We start from the raw sequence: 19,833 nt of genomic DNA on the forward strand, positions 1-19,833 counted from the left end.
AGTTCTTTAAAGAGTTCTCACTGTTAGAAATATTTTTTAGAGTGAGCCTCTCCGCTGATGCAAATAATTCCAATCAGACCAAGTTAGACTGAATAAAAGATGCCCATGTTTAATGCAGTACTCCTGGGTGGCCCTGGAAAAGCATTGCAAGGGGGAGAGGGAGAAGGGAAGACCAAGCAAAACCGGAAGACCACATGTTCCTTTTATAGGCGAGGGGGCAGCAGCCTAAATAGCCTGTGGTCCTGACCCACCCTGGGGAGAGGCCACCATTTGGTAGGCTTTCTTGACCCTCCCTGGGGAGGGATCACTGCTTGGTGGACTGTACTGGAGGAGGAGTCCAGACTAAGGCAACTCCCAGAGGAGAGGGCTTGAAATGGATGCCAGGGTCTGGGGTGATAATTCCACAACAAACACCCCAGGCTTCTTGGATATAGGGGTGTCAAGAGCTGAGGTTTCACTTCTGACCAAACGCTACTAGCACGAAGGAAATAAATGCTTTGTTAGGATGAATGAATTTCCCTCAGTTCCCTGTTCCTTCTAGCCCAGCCACTTAGAAAGAGCGCCCGAGAAAGCAAATAATGGTCAATCATATTTTTGCCGCGTTCTCCCCCAGTTTTCCGGGCTGTCAGTTCAGATCTCTGCCTATTCCAAACAACTTGCTTTACTATGATTCCTAGAGACTAAATGGTTAAATTTTGCCCCAAGAACCCCTGAAACTCTCTTGCTGCCTGGAGCCCAGGTGCCCCTGCTGCTCCTCATTTAAAATGCAGAGCAGGCTTTGATGACAGAAGGACAGACCGCACCTGTGCCTACAGCTATCCAATCCCTCAGGCTGATATATAAACTCAAAGGATTTCTCCACATCTCATAAAGTATTTCTCCATTGGCGAATGGATGCACTAAAAATCTGTCTCTCTTTCTCTCTATGTGGATGAGGCTCCCTGAGCTTTTGGTTTATTTACAAAAGATGTGTCCAGGTACAGAAATTCCGGTTCTCCCATCCCAGACAAATTCCGGAGAGAGAACACTCTCTCAGTCGATTTGTAAAAATTCTACAGGGCTTCTCAGTTCACTTGGAGACATCAGATGAACCGCAGAAATGCGCTTCATGAATTCCGCTCTCCTCCAGTCACTATCCTCTGCCTCTCCCACACTGCTCTGTTTTGCCCATCCCCCTACTCTATCCTGTCTATTGACTCAGCAGCCTGCACTTCTCAGACCCTCCCAGCTGGCCAGCCCAGAAAAAGCTCATTGCTGCTGCTCTTTATGTTAAATCCTACAGCATTCATTATCTCTGAAAATCTCTCATCCTAACACGAGATCCATTTCTTCAGCTGTCCATTTGTCTTATTAAGCTCCATCTACCTTAAAGGTATAGATAAAAACATAGCTATAATGTATCTGTTTTTTTTTTGTTTGTTTGTTTTGTTTTGTTTGTTTTTCGAGACAGGGTTTCTCTGTGGCTTTGGAGCCTGTCCTGGAACTAGCTCTGTAGACCAGGCTGGTCTCGAACTCACAGAGATCCGCCTGCCTCTGCCTCCTGAGTGCTGGGATTAAAGGTGTGCGCCACCATCGCCCGGCATGTATCTGTCTTTTAAAACTCATTTTAAAAAATAACTGAGCTTACATGTTCTCCATGTTGCCTGTTATCCTTAGAACAGTTAAAATACACTTTTTCCTCTTTTCTTTACTCTTAAAGCAGCCATTTTGTTCTGTGTACAGTGCCTAAGTTGTCTCATGGTACATTATAAACAATTCATAATTACCAATCTTCTTATATATTGTATTTCTGATTAAGCGTCCCCTTATGTATTGTATGTTTGGTTAAGAACTTTTGTTTTCATATTAGAGAATGATGCCCGAGGAAAATATGCAGGTCATGAAAATAAATGACACAAGTTCAAAAGTTTTAAGTGAAAGACCCTCCGGACACCCCCCCCCCCCCCCCCACCCCAGGACCTGCAGCTAGCCGGCTCTCATGAGAGCATCCCGTTTGCCTAGGGAAACAGGATGCCTATAGTCAACACATGGGCCCAACTTAGAATATCAGCAATCCACAGAAGAAACAATTTCCCCTATGAAAGATCCCAGCTTAGCTGCTGTAACGTCATTTCACAAGGCTTTTGACGAACAAGGTAAATGCAGAGTGAGGTCAGGGTTCCTGGCTGCAAAGCAGGATATCTATAGAATCAATTAACAGGAAGTCTGTTGCCATACATCTGTGCTGGAAAAGGAAGTACCAAAAGGAAAACAGGATATCTTATCCCATACATCTGTTCTGGGAAAGGAAAAACCACCTATGCCCCTTGCCCCATTCCAACTGACCACTAACCACGCATTTGCTTCTGTAATCTGCTTCTGCTGCCCTCTTTCCTATAAAAAGACCTTCCCCCAGTCTGCAGGCGCACAAGTCCTCTGAAAGACTTGCTGCCCACAGGTACCTGTGTTTACTCAATAAACCTCTTGCTAATTGCATCCTGTGGCCTGGTCTCGGAGTGTCCTGGTTCTGGGGTCTTCATCAGAGGAAAAGGTCCTCTCTGAGGGTCTTTCATAAGATGTCTAAAATTATGCTGAAAAGATAAAACTTAATATGCCCTGAGGTTCCAGTAAGCTCTATTTTGGGTCTAAAGGAGTAGTTTGAGATATAAAGTGCAGAAGTTTAGGTTTGAGTTAATCAGTAAAGTTTATATGAAAGTTATTTGTAAAGATTTTCTAAGTGTGGGGATGTGAAAATGAATTTTGGAAAGAGAAATGTACCCTGAGTATATAAAGTACAAGTTATTATGATATGTAAAAGCAAGTTATAAAGGTCTGGAGATGAAAAGGCTTGAGTAATAACAAAGATAATAAGATTTCAAAAGTTCAAATTTTCACATTAATAATATTCTGATAAACTTATAACAATAACTGCTTGTTTTATTTTAGCTACAAATTCAGGATTCTAATTTTCCCTTGCTCATTTCTAAACTTAAAAGTACTCTTAAATACTCCTGATTTTTCATGGAGGCATCTTCTTAATTCATATATATCCATTCTTCTAAACAAAAAAAACAAAAAATAAATGTTACTGATTTTAACCAAAATTATTTTCAGGTTCCCAAAAACGTCTATTATGACTCAAAAATGAGTCTCCTTCATTTTTTCAGAACATGGATTTCTTTACACACCACAAATAATAATAACCTTTTATATCTAATATTTTTGCCTCTTAAGAAAGGTTCTTATAAGCTTAAGGAGATCAATTTAGATCTTCCAACATCATCACAGGTGAAAATAAACTCAGAAAAGTATTATTTTATTATTTGTCCGCAGTTTGTTTTCCTACCTGCCTGCCTGATTTTTTATTTTTTACTTATTTATTTTTTGTGCCGGGGAGGGTTCCCTTTCTCACTGTCCTGAAATGCCTTTCTCTCATACACTTAAAAAAAATGCCTGAGATGGCAAAACATAGCCTTCTCCATGTGTGGTTCCTGAGATGCAGGAAGCAATTCCCTCCAGACAACCCAGTGGCAGCTAAATGAGCGTGTTACTTGAGGGCCAAGGAGAACACACCTACTGTCCCAACGACAGCTTCTATGGTGTCTGCATACGCATTTGGCAGTGTTACAGATGATTCTGGTTATAGCAGTTCTACTAGTGCACTTGTTCTTCATGTTTTTCCTTCCACACCAGTGGCTTCTGAAAATACAGATGTGCTGTATGATAATATGAGTCTTCTGATCTGATAGAGCGGGCAGGCATTGAAGCTGTAAAGCAGGTTATGGGGAAAAACCTGACTGATGAAAGAATTGGGGAAATTAGGGACAAATGCAGATTATAAAACTTGGCAAAAGAATTATACTGAAACAGAAAAGAACTTCACTATAATGAATAAAATTTCTGAAGAAACTAGGCCTTTAGGGCTGATTGCGTATGGCCTTAAAAATCAAAATTAGAATTTTGAGGAAGAGCAATGGGAGAGGTACGACAATGGAGTAAAACCCACTGAAATATGCTTCTATAAACTGCAAGTAGTTAATCTCTTAGGTGAAAGCTCAGAAACTGTTGTATGATTAACTCTACAAAGAAGAAGATGAGGAAGAGGAGGAGGAGAAGGAAGAGGAGGAGGGGGAGGAAAAGAAGAAGAGGAGCAGGAGGAGGAGGAGGAAGAGAAGGAGAAGAAGAGAAGGAGGAAGAGGAGGAGGAGGAGGAGAAGGAAGAGGAGGAGGGGGAGGAAAAGAAGAAGAGGAGCAGGAGGAGGAGGAGGAAGAGAAGGAGAAGAAGAGAAGGAGGAAGAGGAGGAGGAGGAGAAGAAGAGGAGGAGGAGGAAGGGGAGGAAGGAGGAGAAGGAAGAGAAGAAGAAGAAAAAGAAGAAGAAGGAGAAGGAGAAGAAGGAGAAGGAGAAGAAAAAGAAGAAAAGGAGGAGGAAGAAGAAGAGGGTGAACGTGTTTTGCAGTTGATAGCCTGTCAGCTTGCATCAGAACCCTGTGTTCGTGTACCCATGTACCCATTCCACCTTCCAGACATCCCAGATTCAAGACCCACTTCTCTGCTGAGGTTAGTCCTCGGCAAAAAAAAAAAAAAAAAAAAAAAAAAAATCCAAGTGTTCACCTAAGAGATAGCATTTCCTCTCTAAGATTCCTTAACATCACATTCTTCCTTGAACAGATATTTATTCTCCCAGATTTATAATCATTTAAAGTGTTACAGATTGCTCTTCCTCTGGCTATGGCAGCCACCTTGCTGTAGCTCTGTGCCCTGCCTTCCAGTTCTCACTCCAGACAGAAACTACTCCATAGATGCCTGCATGCCACACAGAGTCTGAGACAGTCTACTCCTCCACAGAGTTCCTGTGTTTCAGTCTTCAAGACCCACTACTTAGTCCTATGCTGCTTTTTTTTTAAACCATATTGAACTACATTGCCCAGGAACTGGACTGCCTTTAAAAATTGTTCTGCAATGAAAATCTTGCTATATTTTGAGACAGTTGATACTACCCTCTCATAGCTAAAATGGTTTGTTATTGCCTTGAATGCAAATTTAACTCATCAGGTCTACTTTCAACTGCAGCCGTGGTCCCACAGACGCACATCACTAACTAGGCAAACTCTATGTAACAATGCTTCATCAAAATAGAGTCTACTAATCAAAGACTAATAGATAAAAATAACATTCTAAACTAGCACTCCTTTATTTTTTTAATTCAAGTCTACAACTTTTAGACACACCTAACTACATCTTGTCATCCTAAGTAATATAAATTTTTATATTTTTCCTCTGCCTTACTGTCGATGAGAGAGATTTTAAAATCATATATAACTCATCTGTATTCTGGCTATTATTCGCCTGTCAATACTATATCTGGTGAGGACATTCTCCCACACATGTATCTACAGGACTCTGTCTCCTATTACAGAGATACTTGCTCATCTGTGTTCACTGCTTTATAATCACAATGGAGGAAAGGGAAACAGCCTGGATGTCAGTGTTAGGTTGCGCTGCTGAGGAACATAATGGAAATGTGGCACTATAATAAATCCATGCATTGTTGATATGGAACCACACTAATGTAGACAATGAAGCTCATAAAGTCCCTTAGTTTTGGCCACTGACTTAAGTGTGGGCTCATGCATCAAGGGTCCTGGTGCAGAAATTCAGAGGTACAGCATGTTCAAGGAAAAACCTGCAGTTTTATTGATGTTGGATGAGGAGCAGAGTAACCCTGCATCACATCTTTTGACAGAACGGATTGATTTCAGAAACAACATGACAATGAATTTTGACTTTCATCTTCTTCAGTGATTTTAGTTTAAGTTCATACATCACTAATTATTTTGTTTAATGGTCATCATGGGAATCCCAAATGTGTTTCCAAGACAGACATCACTGTTGTGGGGTAGAGGGCTGAAAACTGTCTGAGCAGACCAAAATGGAATCAGGAAGAGATGGCTTTGCCTTACTCACTTCAGTACATACAGGAAACAGTATTTTATTCAGTTGTAAAGAAAGTGAAATTTGTAGGTAACTGGATGGAACTAGATAATACTATGTTGAGTGAGGGAATCCAGGCTTGGGAAAACAAATTTCACCCTCAAATGTTGGTCTTTCCAAGTTTAACTTGGATGCCTGTAGAGGTCAGGAAGGGCCATGGCTATGAAGGGCAGTTAGATGTGTGTTATATGAAAATAGAGAGGGAAAGCTGGCAGATAAAGGGTTACTTGGGGGTAAGGGAGGAGGAAGAAGGTGAGGGTTGGAGGTAAGTTTATCTAAAACCAGATCTGTATGAAAAAGTTAGGTGGTAATCTACAATTTTGTGAGCCAATTAAACAAAAATTCTTAAAAAAAATGAGTTTGAAAGGCAGTTCTCTGTGTGAGTGGATAACGCTGCTCCCAGAGTCTGGGTTCTTTAACAAAAATTCTGCCACAGACTTGGGACACCTCCTTGTGAGTTATTGCTCCAGGAAACTCCAGGTGCCACAGAAGTGTAAGGCAGTTGTTACAGATTCACTCGGGTTTAGAGGAAGACCAGGATAGGGTTAGAGGGTGAAGAGAATCAACTAGAGAGCTGATGACATAGTTATCAAATCCTCAGACTTTGGGTTGTAGTCAGGGTCATAAGTGGGCCAGGCCTGAAGCCCTGGGTCAGGTCACCAGCTCTACTACATGATAGACATAAAAACTAAACAGAAGTAGACAACAAATGACAGAAGTAAGAATGTGGTGACCTCTGGAGAGGATGGCCATGGTGGGGCTTGAGGGAAGCCCTGTGGTTCTGTCTTTCTTCTGTGTCTCACTGCTGCTCTCTCCAGTCTGCACTTCGTCCCCCTCCCTGCCCTCTTCTTGTTCTTTAATGACGGAGTTCAATATTTAGCCCAGGTGCCCAAACCCCAAATCATTCTGCCTCAGCCTCTTGGTCATAGGGATTACAATCGTGAACAGTGAATTGTTTCAAAATTGGTTCTTCAGATATAAAGTGAAGCTATAAATCAATTTATATAGACAACCTGGGTATTTAACAAGCCATACCCTTGGCTGTACTGACCCCATTTGTCCCTTTCTGTGTTAACCATATATTCACCTCCTAGTTATTACCCCGACCGTCAGTCTATTAAGAAAGAAGGAAAGACAGACATCTCTTCTTTTTTTTTTTTCTCTTCCCAGGCTGCCTCCCCACCGTCCAACTGATTGATGCTAGCCTGATCTAGGGCTCAGTGCAGACCTGAGGCTCCAGGACAACGTTGTACATGAGAATCCCGATTGACCACCAGGTGGCGGTAGCTCCACTCTTCTTTTCTGGTGCCGCCCAGGCTCACCTTCCTTCCTTGAAGTTCCTGATGCAGGCAGAGGCTGAGGACAAGCTGAGCAGCAGCCTGGGTCTCTCTTCTTCTCCTGCATCTGACAGCAGTGAGTATGGGCGACAGGAATGGCTTTCTGATAGTATAATTAGCATCACACACCTCATGGACTTACAATGCACACTCCTGTGACTTTGGGAATACTCAGAGGTCTGCAAGCATATTTCCATAATCTATTCTGTTTATTTAATTCAGATATGCTTCCCACAGCTTCTCTCGGCATTTTCAGTGTGTGTACACGCGGAGCGGTGAGGAGTAGGGTGTGTTATGGGTAGATTCAATGTGTGTGGAGATCACAGGATAACGTTTTGAGAGTCAGTTCTTTTCTTCCAGCTTGTTGAGAAGATCTCTCCTGTATTTTGTTCCATGCTGCAAACTCCAGGGTAGCTGGCCCTTCAGCTTCCAGGTGATCTCTGTGTTGGAATCGCAAAGGCATGCCCCTGTAATCCCCTTTCCATGGTGTTCTTGGATTGAACTCAGATGGTCAATCCTGTGCAGGCAGCACATTTACCTGCAGAGACCTCTTGCTGGACCCTGGGTGGTTCTCAGAGCCCTTTTCTTGGTATGTGGATTTCCAGAGCCTTGCACATGCTAGGCAAGTGCTCTTCCAGCTGCTGGGATTTTAAATATAAAAGCATTTCATACACAAATGGGGCAATTCTTCCTTTCTTGATTGTATCTCTCTTCCTCCTCTCTTCGTATTTTTCTGAGGATCCAAACAGTAACCAATAATTGAGGGATGGTTGCTCCTGGCTCTATCCTGTATTTATAGGAACTGATTTAAGTTATTCCCTATTCAGTATATTTGTTTGCAAGGATTATCACAATGTTCTTTATTGTGTGCAGGAATGAGCTTTCTCTTCCTAGTTGTTCAGGTCTGTGATCAATGTAGCCTGGTCTACAGAGCTAGTTCCAGGACAGGCTCCAAAACCACAGAGAAACCTTGTCTCCCAAAACCATAGAGAAACCCTGTCTCGAAAAAACAAAAAAAAAAAAATAATAAAAAAAAGAGAAACCTTGTCTCGAAAAAACAAACAAACAAACAACAACAAAAAAAAAGAATGAGTTTAGTTTTCTAAAGACTTTCTACATCTATTGAGATTATATCATACTTATCCTGGATCATGTTATGTGCTAGACCATGCTTGCAAAAACACAGTGTTCTTTCACCATGTGTTTCTGTGCTTTCTATTACTGTTGACTTTTACTACAATTCATTATGATCTGATAGAATATAAGAAATTACCTTTTGGATTTGTTAAAAGTTTGTGATGGAGTGTTCCAATTATTAATATGTAGTTATCTTTATTTTCCCTAACATTGACTGGATGTCTGTTTTGTTAGGTAAGAGTACAGATTTCCACTCTGTTTGCTTAAAATGCCATTTTTCATCATTTCTCTTTCAGTCTTCATATGCGTTGCCAGCTAGTTGGGTTTCCCGCTGCAATAAACAATTCGTTATTGTTTTCTGCTTTTCAATTCAGCCTGCCAATTTCATCTTTTACTCATGAATTGAATCTACTTATTTTTAGGTTAGTGCTAAAATGTTTGAACTGAATTAAATCCTATAATTTGATTGGTTTCTCTTTACCTTCTATTTTTCTGTTTTTCTTTTAGTTGCTATATGTTCTTTTCTTTCTCTCTCATCTTAGATGTTTGCTGGCTCATTGGCAGTTGACTTTTGATTGCTGTGATAAAACATCATGACCAAAAGCTACTTGGGGAGGGAAAGGTTTATTTGGTTTATACTTCCACATCACAATCCACCACTGAAAGAAGCCAAGGCAGGAACTCAGGCAAGAACTGAATTAGAGACCATGGAGAAACATGGCTCATTAGTTGCTTCTCATGGCTTGCACATATTGCTTTCTTAAGTATCCTAGGACCCCTAAGTGGGATGGGCCCTCCCACATCAATCATCAATCAAGGAAATGCCTCAAAGACTTCCCAATCTGTTGCAGGCAATTCCTCAGCTGAGTATTCTTCATCCCAGATGACTTCAGCATGTGTCAAGCTGACTAAAGCTAACCAGCACACTTTCTGAGTTACTGCTGTTGATTCCTTAGAACTACAGGAGTTATTTTCTCCTGAGCTCTTGTGATCATAGCTTTCTGTCTTTTTCCTTTGTGTTTTTATTTTCCCGGGAGTGTCTTCTTCACTGCTGTTTCTAAGGTCATGCACTGCTTTAGCTGTGTTCATCTTGAAGGAAAATTTGCATGTAGTCACATTGGTTGTCTATATTTTTTTTTGAGGACTCAAAATACATAGTTGCACACTCCGGCCTTTAGCTTTTCTGTCAAGGAACCTTCTGCTGTCATGATTGATTTGCCAACCAGGTACATGCTAGTAACATGGGTCTTCTATGTAGTAACTTGCAGATTTTCTTTTCTTGTTCTCAACTCCCTGAATTTTACCAATAGTGTTGTATGACAATATTATTTTCTGCTCATATCCATATGGTGGTCAAAATTACCTCTGTAATTTATTACCTCCACTAATTACCCTGATGTCTTAATCTCTCAATAGATATAGAATATTTTAGGATATTGCATGAATGAATAGGTTTTCTATATCTTTAGTTTCTGTTTTAGCATTCTATTTTAATAAAAACATTCCTGTTTGGTGTGTCTGTCATGTTCTGGAGGTCATCTTAAGTTTTTCTTCATTACTCTTGAATAAAGAAAAATGCAATAACTTATTAACCTTGTATTTGAAGCTCTTGTATTTTATCTTTCAGTTGATTTAATTTGCTGGTGGTGGTTTTTACTGAGTTTTTAAAAGTTTATCTGCAAACTATTCCAAGATTTGCGTTTTTTAAAGTTTCTCATTCATATTCTATATTTCTTTGCTTATTTCCTTCAGTTTTCCATCTTTTTGAAGTTGTAATAATTTTTAAGTAAACCTTTGAATAATTTTTTCAGCATTCTATCCAATTAAATACCTTTTGATTCGGTTGCTGACAAGTTATGATCTTTTGAGAAAGTTCTGTTTCCTCACATTCTTGTGTTTTGTTGTTGTTGTTTGTGCACCCATGGGAGTGAATATTGTTTGCACACTGATGTGAGGATTTGTATAGTCTTTGTCACTGCTAACCCCAGATGTCTTTGTGCCTGTGGTCCAGGTAGGACTTCTGTTTGTAGGTTTCTCTAAACAAAGTCATGTCTACCAGATGCTTTATGGGAAATGTAGATGGCAAACAGAGTATGGAGGCCCACAATGGAGAAAGATCCTGGGATCAAAGCTGTTCGCCTAAGCATTTTCAGATCCCACCCAGCCATAAACCACATACAATAAAGAAGAAGCTGTGGAAATTCAGTAATCTTTTTACTCAGGTTCAAAGTTCTCAGCCCCTGTCTGCTGCACACAAATTGTACCACGAGTCAGTTTCAGAAACCAAAGTATCTGCCAGGCACCTGCTCAGAACTCTGAGGCTCAGCAGTCATCCATAGGGAGGCAGGGCTGTCTGTCCTCGTGCCTCCACAGCCTGAGCTCCTATTGTGTTTGCCAGTCACTCACACCTCCATTACTGTGGCCTATGAATACCTACCAACCAGTGCATCCCAGAGCACCAGATCTCAAACTCAGAGAATAGAATCTCCTGGTTTCTGGCACTCTGAGAAGGAGTGTGTAGGTCACAGGCTGTGCCCATCTGTGTTCCTCTGTATTATACAGGACAGGAGGTGTGCCTTGTCTTGAATGACTCCATTTATACAGCAGCAATTTGTCTCATTTTGGAAGTAAATTCTGAGGCAAAATAACTCTGTACCTTATATGTACAAGTGTCCAGCACAGACAGTAAAGCCTATGCTGATAAGTAACTCATTAATACAAACAATTTTTCCTACCTATAAAAATATCAGGCCAGCAACACTTAGGCCCATGAATGTTTGAAAAAGTTGCCTAAGAAACCATCCTATTGTGCTCATTTAATACACCAGAGCTATATTGAAGATGATATTGTAGTGATGGGAGTGGCAGGCTGTGGCCCAGCTCCCACACAGCTAGCTTAGCTCCAGAATAATTACATGAAAACTGTATTCATTTAAACACTGCCTGGCCCATTAGTTCCAGCCTCTTATTGGCTAATTCCACATCTTGTTTTAACCCATATTTAGTAATCTGTGTAGCACCACGAGATGGTGGCTTATCGGAAAAGATCTTAACCTGCGTCCATCTCAGATAGGAGAGCTATGGCATGTGACTCACTTCCCTTCTTCCCAGCATTCTGTTCTGTCTACTCCATCCACCTATGTTCTGACCTATCAGGCAAAGCAGTTTCTTTATTAATTAACCAATGAAAGCAACACATAGAGAGAAGACCCACCTACATCATGGTATTTTAAACTATTTCCTAAGTTGAGTTCACTGAAGGCCTTACTTTAATGCAGACATCAATAACTTCTGAAATGAGACAATTACATTTAATTTGTATTGTTTTTCTTTAAAGTCTTAAACTGCTTAGTAAATCCCTGTCACTTTAAAATCCATGTCTTCCTAGATTACAACATACCCATTAAAGCAATGATGATGTCATTATTAGCAGTTCATCTTGCTGGCTGTCCAAAATTGCCTAATAACTGGAGGTACAATCTGAAAATAGCCAAAAATTTGTTTGTCCCGTTTTCTGTACAAGTCCAACAAATTATGATAGTTGGAAAAATCTCTCTCTCTCTCTCATACACACACACACACACACACACACACACACACACGGAGGAGATGTGGTAGTTGTGGTCATATATCTGCCTTTGAAATACATTATATCAAAATATACTTTTCAATCAAGACAAATGATCTGAGATTCTACTCTGTATGCCGTGAATACCATTGGTTAATAGAAAAGCTGCTTTGGGTCTATTGCAGTACAGAAAATGGAAAGGCAGGACTTCCAAACAGATAAAGTGGTGTGGGAAGTCCTTCTGTATATGTATTGCTTTTATTGGTTAAAGAATAAAACTTCTTTTGACCAGTGTCTTAACAGAGTAAAGCCAGGCAGGAAATTTGAACAGAGATGTAGAGAGAGAGGCAGAGTCAGAGAGTCACCATGTAGCCACTGCCAGAGGAGACAAGTGGCACAAACTAGCTAGTAGGGCACGACTTTGTGGTAATGCAAAGATTAATAGAGATGGGTTGATTTAAGGTGTAAGGGCTAGCTAGAAATATGCTTAAGCCATTGGCCAAACAGTATTGTAATTGATACAAATTTCTGTATCATTATTTCAGGAGTCTGGGTGACCAGGAAATGAACAAGCAGCCTCTGCTAACAGATTGATGCCAACATATGCCAGCTAAATCCACTTAAAACCTTGAGGAAGTTTGGAAAGCAATTCTAGACACACAAAAAGGAAAAGAGTTTAATGCAGCTTTTTGATCTGTTTGTTGGAAGGAAGCGGGGATGTGACTCCTTTAAGAGGGTTCCTGATTTAGCTTCATCAGCAGAAAAGTACAGAGCTTTAAAAATGGTGGTTTCCTGGTTCACCAGCACGAATGATTCTGTCTCTTTTGAGAGGTCCAGCTATGGAGCATTTAAATGGGGTTTGTGAGCAATGTACTACTTGTTTAGTGGCAACATAGACCCACCACCCTCTGTGTGCCTGAAAATGAGGCTGTGTTCATGGCTCTCAGAAGCAGTGAACATGCCTCTGCCGTGTTGGACTGGGCAGAGCAAGAAAGCAGGACCACAGAGTTGGCCTAGCCACACCTGCTTATCATAAAAAAAAAATCCACTCCTAGTCAAAAAATAATTGCAGATATGCAATAAAGACAGATTCATGTGGAAAGGTCCTGTAAATAGGTCTCAGTGTTGGAAAAATGTATGTAGGCTTGAAAGATAGAGGAAAAATAGTATAAACAGTTATAATATAAAAGAGTATAGACAGTCATATATTAAAGGGTTAAAGATAAAAAATAAATATTAAAGCTCTAGAAAAAGTAATAAAGTAAAATAAACTACATAAATATGGAAAATGTGTAGAGAGTCTAGATTATGTATATTATTGTGTTTTCTTTATTTATTTTTTTACTTTGACTAAGTACAGAGAGACATTTCATTGTGTGGACAGCTAAGCTAAGCCAGCAAAGGTATTTTAAAGACATATTGACTTCAAAATTGAGGTCTAAGGATATGTTGCTTTGGAAAAGAGGTTCTGTTTTGTTTCTACAGAAGATGAGAAACTATGTCTTCTTTCCAGACTAACATGGTTTGATGGACCAAGATCCCCCAAAGGGTCACAATGAACACCCAAAATTACTTTGCCCAATAAAAAGCAGGAAGCAGTTTGGAGAAAACTGTGCCTAAATTCCCTAAATGATTGTTTATAAATGTTTGTTTACATTTAAAGAGAGATATGATATATATTTGCATACTTTGCATTGGTATGAATTTTAGTCTATTTTTACAAATTTAAGGTAAATGTATGTTTCTGCACTTGATTAAGGTATTGCATTTGTGATTCTCATTTAAAAATGTAATGATAATTAAGAAATAAAGGTTAATAGATAGTCATCTATAATAGTCAAGCTTGTAGTCATGTTATGTTTTCTAGATATATAGAGATATATTTCAGTTAGGTATTCTTCAACTCTTTCAGAGACTAACAATATGGCATTAAAATGTTTTAAAAACTTAGGACTTTTCATGAAAATAAGATACATTTGCTCTTGGTAGCACTAATCTACTTCACAGGATGGTAGGCATCAAAGAGTCTCCTTATGGAGCTGATTAGCCATTTGGACAAGAAACTGTTATTGGACTGATTGATGGTATGCTGTATGAACTAGACATGCAGTACCCACAGAAAGATGACTCCTGAACTTGCCTAAAGGTGAGACAGTCCTTCAGGTCTCCTGCTTCATGAAAGAGTCTGCCAGACGTTCTGTAGGACACAGAAGAAAATTATTGACAAACTGCCAATTTACATGGAACTGTCTGTGAAATTTCATGCTTCATGGAAAATTCTGCCAGACGCTATGGGTCTGTAGGCTGAAGATGGATGCTCCAATGTTACAGAAGAACTTTGAGTGACTGCCCAGGCAGTAAGATTTCTGTCAATTCAAGAGTTTTGGAAGTTGCTTACAATGCACTACGTGTTTACTTAGGTAATATCATATCTTTCTGGAGTCTTTGATGGAGTTGAAGAATAAATAGTCATAATTATAGTTTACCTTAGTTATGATAAAAGATAAAGTAGATATAACTGTAATTCTTGCTATTACAATTGTAATTCTTGTAATTATAATTACAATATTTATATTCTGGTAATTTTGTGATTTTACTATATTAAAGTTAAAATCTTCTTTTTTACTTAGACAGAAAAGGCAAGGTGTTGTGGAATCCCCCTCTCTTTGCTGTGAATACCCTTGAGCCTATTCAAGCTTCTTTGAGCCTACTGAAGCACAGAATAAGGCAAGATGGGAATTCCAAGCAGATAGAAGGAAAAATTAGGCAGAGTCAGGGAGATACCATGTAGCCACCAAAGGAGTAAGACACCCATGCACAGGTACTGATAAACCATGAGCTTCATGGTAAAATATAAAATAATAGAGATGGGTTAATTTAAGGTTTAAGAGCTAGCAAGAAATATGTTTAAGCTATTGGCCAAACTGTATTGTAATCAATATAGTTTCTATGTGATTATTTCAGGTTTGGGTGGCCAGGAAAGATCAAGCAGCCTCTGGCTACAGACAAATCTGGCCCCTCATCTGTCTCCTTCTTCCTTTATGAATTATGAATAATATTTATGCTCTACTCCTTAGAGCTCATTTGTTTCTTAGGAATTTGGTGTCCAAGGGGAGTCTATGTATCCTCATGTCTGCTTCTCATTGGGTCTTTAGGTAATCACAGCCATATGTGCTGTTCATCAGGAAGGGATCTGTTTGTGATTACACAGATTAAAACAATCCTTAAGTGTGCTGTGTTATCCAATAATAATGTTTGTGTGGACTATCATATACAATTTCTGTTCCTTCTACAGGAAGGAAGAACCTCTGGAGATGTCTTCCAATATTGACCCTGTTGCAATACCAATGATAGAAAGAAATCCCAATGACCTTCCTGGAATGGACACCAGTGACCAGAACACATTGACTGGAAAGGCTGTGCTAAGTTTTAATAACATCAACTATCAAGAAACAGTGCAAAGTGGTTTTGCATTTTGTAAAAAAACATGTGTGATAGAAAGACTATCAAATATCAGGTATGTGCATGAACAATTTTTGAACAAACATAAACTTCCTCTATTATTAATAATCTCATATTTTTATGTGTTTGTGTATGTGTATGTATCTGCTTATGTGTTTGCATAAGTGTGTACGTGTTCAGACATAAGATGTGTGTATGCTATGACACATATGTGGCACAAGTACATCACAGGGCAACCTTGAGCATTGGTGCTCACCTTCAACCATGTTGCAGACAGAATATCTCATTGTTCACTGATGGTTATGTCAGGATACCAGTCTGTAAGTGTCCTTGGATTTTCCTGTTTCTGTCTCTAATTTCTCCATAGAGCATGGAGTTACAGATGCCCACCACTCTACCCAAGTTTATATGGATTCTGGGGTATAGCATAGGTCCTCACCCTCCCTCAGCAACATTCACCAGCTTCACCTTGTCATACTTACAGATAGATTCATAATCACAGTAAAATTACTGAGGTAGAGATTAAAAGAACAACATAATGGATTGATGACACAAAATTTGGTTCTTTGAAAATACAAACACGTTTGATAAGCCCATAGGCATTTTATGAAAAAAACCCATAAGACATTATTTTAATTCTACAATTTGATATGAAAACATAATAACAAAGACACAAGGTTAAATTCAAAGTAGGATGAAAGAATATTGAAAATTTAATTCCTAGAAATTTAATTCATAAAAGAATTATGTACACATCCGTACACATATCCTGTAACATGAGGGCCTGCTTGTTGAGGTTTCTGTCCTGTCCAGTTCCCACAGCTGACAAGTCCCAAAGAAATCACACAGAGGACTATATTAATGATAAACTAATTGGCCTATTATCTCAGGCTTTGTATTAGCTCTTATAACTTATATTAACTCATTATTCTTATATATGTTAGCCACATGGCTCAGTACCTTTTTCAGTGGAGTAGGTCACATATCTAAGATTTCCCCACACAGTCTGCATAGACTCCCCCCCCCAACCATCACAGCTGTTCTTGGGCATTAGTTGTTTCTGCTCCTCTGCCTACAACTTCCATCATTTTCTTACTAAGAGGGGAATGGGTAGGGCAAAGGATTGACACATTGTCTGGATATGAGATAACAATTGGGAATGTAGCTATGTTTCGATAAGACTATACTTTTTTCAATCTGAATATTCACCACTCTGAATCAATCAATTTCCAAACACAGCTTGTGTTTGTGCTGTACCAATACATCAATAAATAATGTCCCCTACATGAGAAATGTCTCCCAAATCTAAACTGAGGGGATGTGAATCTCTTTATCAGGAAAGGAAATCATCATTTTGTGAGCATGTATTAGATTTTACATTTTTATTAACTTTGTTTTTGTGTGATTTTTGTTTGTTTGTGGGTTTGTTTATTTTTTCTTTTTCAATTTGTTTGCTTGTTTTTTTGGTGGGTTGTTTGTTTTTTTGAGTGTTAGACTTGGCAATACTATCCTATTGATAGTGCTTCTTTATAGTCTTTGAGTTTCCACTTAGAATGCATTGATTTTTTTTATTCTATTTTAATAGTAACAACATGGCAATTGATGTCCCATAAATCACTGGTTTCTTGTAACGAGGTCTACAAGGCAGCAAGCAGGGCTATATAAAGACATTTCTCATCAAACTTTAGCAAGGAGCTGTTATATACTTGGCATATAAAGGGCATGTGTGTGATGGAGTTCTCCTGAGATCCTGCTACTTGTTTCAAGGACACAGAACTGAGATGCACCATGTTTCAATAAAGACAAGGCCTTAAATAATAAACAAAAGGGGTTTTGTGATATCTGAGGCATTTTTCTGATGAGTTTCCCCTAGCAATTTACATCTTTTACAAATAATAGACTTCTATTAATACTTCAATTTTATGAGTTTATAGTTTTATTTTGTGTACAATTTCACCCAAATTAAACTGCATATTCAACTTATATAACTTCTTTTTAATAGAAAAATCCACCAGTGTAATTTTGTGTTTACAGTGGGATCATGAAACCTGGCCTTAATGCAATTATGGGACCTCAAGATGGGAGTAGATCTTTGTGAGTATAATGGAAAGCATACACAAGCCCTTTGTATCCAGTTTCTGTGCTGTAAAAATAACTCTCATAGAGTTATTGTAGTAATGCATGAGTGTATCTCTGTGTGTACATGTGAGTCTGGTCCCGTGTGCTGTGGAGAACATGCAGGAGGGTATATTCTAACTTAATATCAAGAGCAGAAAATTTTACTAGGTCACTTTAACTGATAGGAAATGATAGAATGGTTGGCATGTGTTACTGTGACATATTATTATTTAATGTGATGACATAGTGTAGTATGGAGTGAGCCGCTTATTGGTTCCCGGCTGCCCAGCCCCCAAATAATCATACAGAAACTATATTATTTAAAACACTGCTTGGCCCATTAGCTCTAGCTTTTTATTAGCTAACTCTTACAACTTAATTTAACTCATTTCTATTAACCTATGTATCACCACGTAGCTGTAACCTACTAGCTAAAGTTCCATCCATCTCTGGCATGGCTACTTGGCTTCTCTCTGACTCTGCTCTTCTTTCTCCCAGTATTCAGTCCTTTCTTCCCTGTATATCTCTACTCTGCCCTGCCCTGATTTGCTATAGGCTCAAAGCAGTTCTCTTTTTATTAATGGTAATCACAGAATACAGAGGAAAATTCCACATCAAGATAGTATTAAAATTAGGAAGATGAAGAAGAGTTTTGTGGAGATAAGAAAATATCACCAGGCCTAATTCTCAAAATACACACATTGCCTGTTTGAGTTCCCAAGGTCAGATTACAGAGAGGGGTGGTCATGTAGATCATGTTTTACATTCACAATTCTGGGATGTATTACAGCACATAATGAACAGAAGACAGACACAGAGAGAGAGAGAGAGAGAGAGAGAGAGAGAGAGAGAGATGAGAGAGAGAGAGACAGAGACAGACAGAGAGAGAGAGACAGAGAGCGAGACAGAGAAAGAGAGAGAGATTTTAACCTTTTGATATGCAGACTTTTTATTCTGAGTATCTGAAAACCGACAGCTGTTACTGAAGGGAGGGAGTAAATCACACAACATATGTAACCCTTGTAGGTTATTAGATGTCTTAGCTGCAAGGAAAGACCCACGAGGATTATCAGGAGATATTCTGATAAATGGAAAACCTCGACCTGCCAATTTCACATGTATTTCTGGCTATGTGCCACAGGTAAGTGTTGGTGGGTTTGTAATTTTATATTTCCCATGCCTCTGTTTCGGTAGGTGCTCATCTTATATATTGGTGTGTTTCCAGTTCATTATATGACACATTTACATGTCCTACTTTCTCTGCACAATGACTCATTAGCCTGAGGGTAGCATTATTGAACATGAAGAAGGGGAGGTACTGGTGTATGATATGTGTGGCACAGTATTATTAATTTCAGCTGTAATTTAATTCTACAAAAGACTACTGTTGTCTGATATTAACCTTCCTTCATATTCCTCTACTGCTTAGAAGATGCTTTATGCAAATAATTGAAGGTATTCATCACCAAAATTCCTGAGCTGTATATAGAAGTTAAATGGGAGGGGGGTGGAAATGATTGCAACTTCCTCTGTATTTGAAATTACTAAAAATTAAAAGACTTTTTAAGTAAAGCATTAAGTTTGGGTTCATTATATGTGACTAGGTTACATATATTAGAGAGATGGTCTTACTTATAACTACCAGTAATTAAATTTAAAATTCCACTTAACCTTAAGAATGACGTGGTGATGCGCACGGTGACTGTGAGAGACAACATAGAGTTCTCAGCTGCTCTTCGACTGCCAATGACTATGACAAGAGATGAAAAAAGAAGGCGAATTAATGAGGTCCTTGAACTTCTGTGTCTGGATAAAGTGTCAAATGCCAAGGTAATGGGAAGAAAAGTCTGGAAAGACTCAGAGTAAAAAAAATGTGAAAGGAAGAGAGAGGGGAAGATGGAGAGAGAGAGAAAGAGAGAGAGAGAGAGAGAGAGAGAGAGAGAGAGATCCATGTATGAATAATGTGACATTCTGTCAGCAGTTTCTTATAATGTGTGTGATCAAGGTGGCTGCTTTCTGTATTAATGAGTAAGTGATTGGTTACATGATATGGAGTGCAAATTAAGGTGGGGAACCTTAACAATGGTTAAACCTGGTAATAGAGTGTGATCCAGCAGGGAAGAGTGTCCCTCACATGGCCATTTTCAAGTAAGTGCTCCTCACGTGAGCCTACTCATCCCTCAGCCTTAAACTCTTGACATAGAATTGGACAAGTGCTTTCTTCTGTTTATTGTCTCCTCC

The 19,833-nt window shown here is 39.1% G+C and overlaps 1 protein-coding gene across 1 annotated transcript in view; it reads left to right on the forward strand.

The window, feature by feature from the left end:
• The first annotated feature begins 14,209 nt into the window (after positions 1-14,209).
• LOC121440955 (ATP-binding cassette sub-family G member 3-like) overlaps positions 14,210-19,833 on the forward strand; it is a 45,871-nt gene continuing 40,247 nt past the window's right edge. Inside the window, exons 1-5 of the mRNA XM_041642037.1 lie at positions 14,210-14,432; positions 15,308-15,529; positions 17,509-17,568; positions 18,619-18,733; positions 19,270-19,422. Of these exons, the coding sequence (XP_041497971.1) occupies positions 15,327-15,529; positions 17,509-17,568; positions 18,619-18,733; positions 19,270-19,422 (531 nt within the window). The 5' untranslated portion in view covers positions 14,210-14,432; positions 15,308-15,326. The remainder of the gene's footprint in view (positions 14,433-15,307; positions 15,530-17,508; positions 17,569-18,618; positions 18,734-19,269; positions 19,423-19,833) is intronic.

The sequence above is a fragment of the Microtus oregoni genome, unplaced genomic scaffold (genome assembly GCF_018167655.1).
Source record: "Microtus oregoni isolate MIOR12 unplaced genomic scaffold, Mior012 000072F_ref0000427, whole genome shotgun sequence".
NCBI lineage: Eukaryota > Metazoa > Chordata > Mammalia > Rodentia > Cricetidae > Microtus > Microtus oregoni.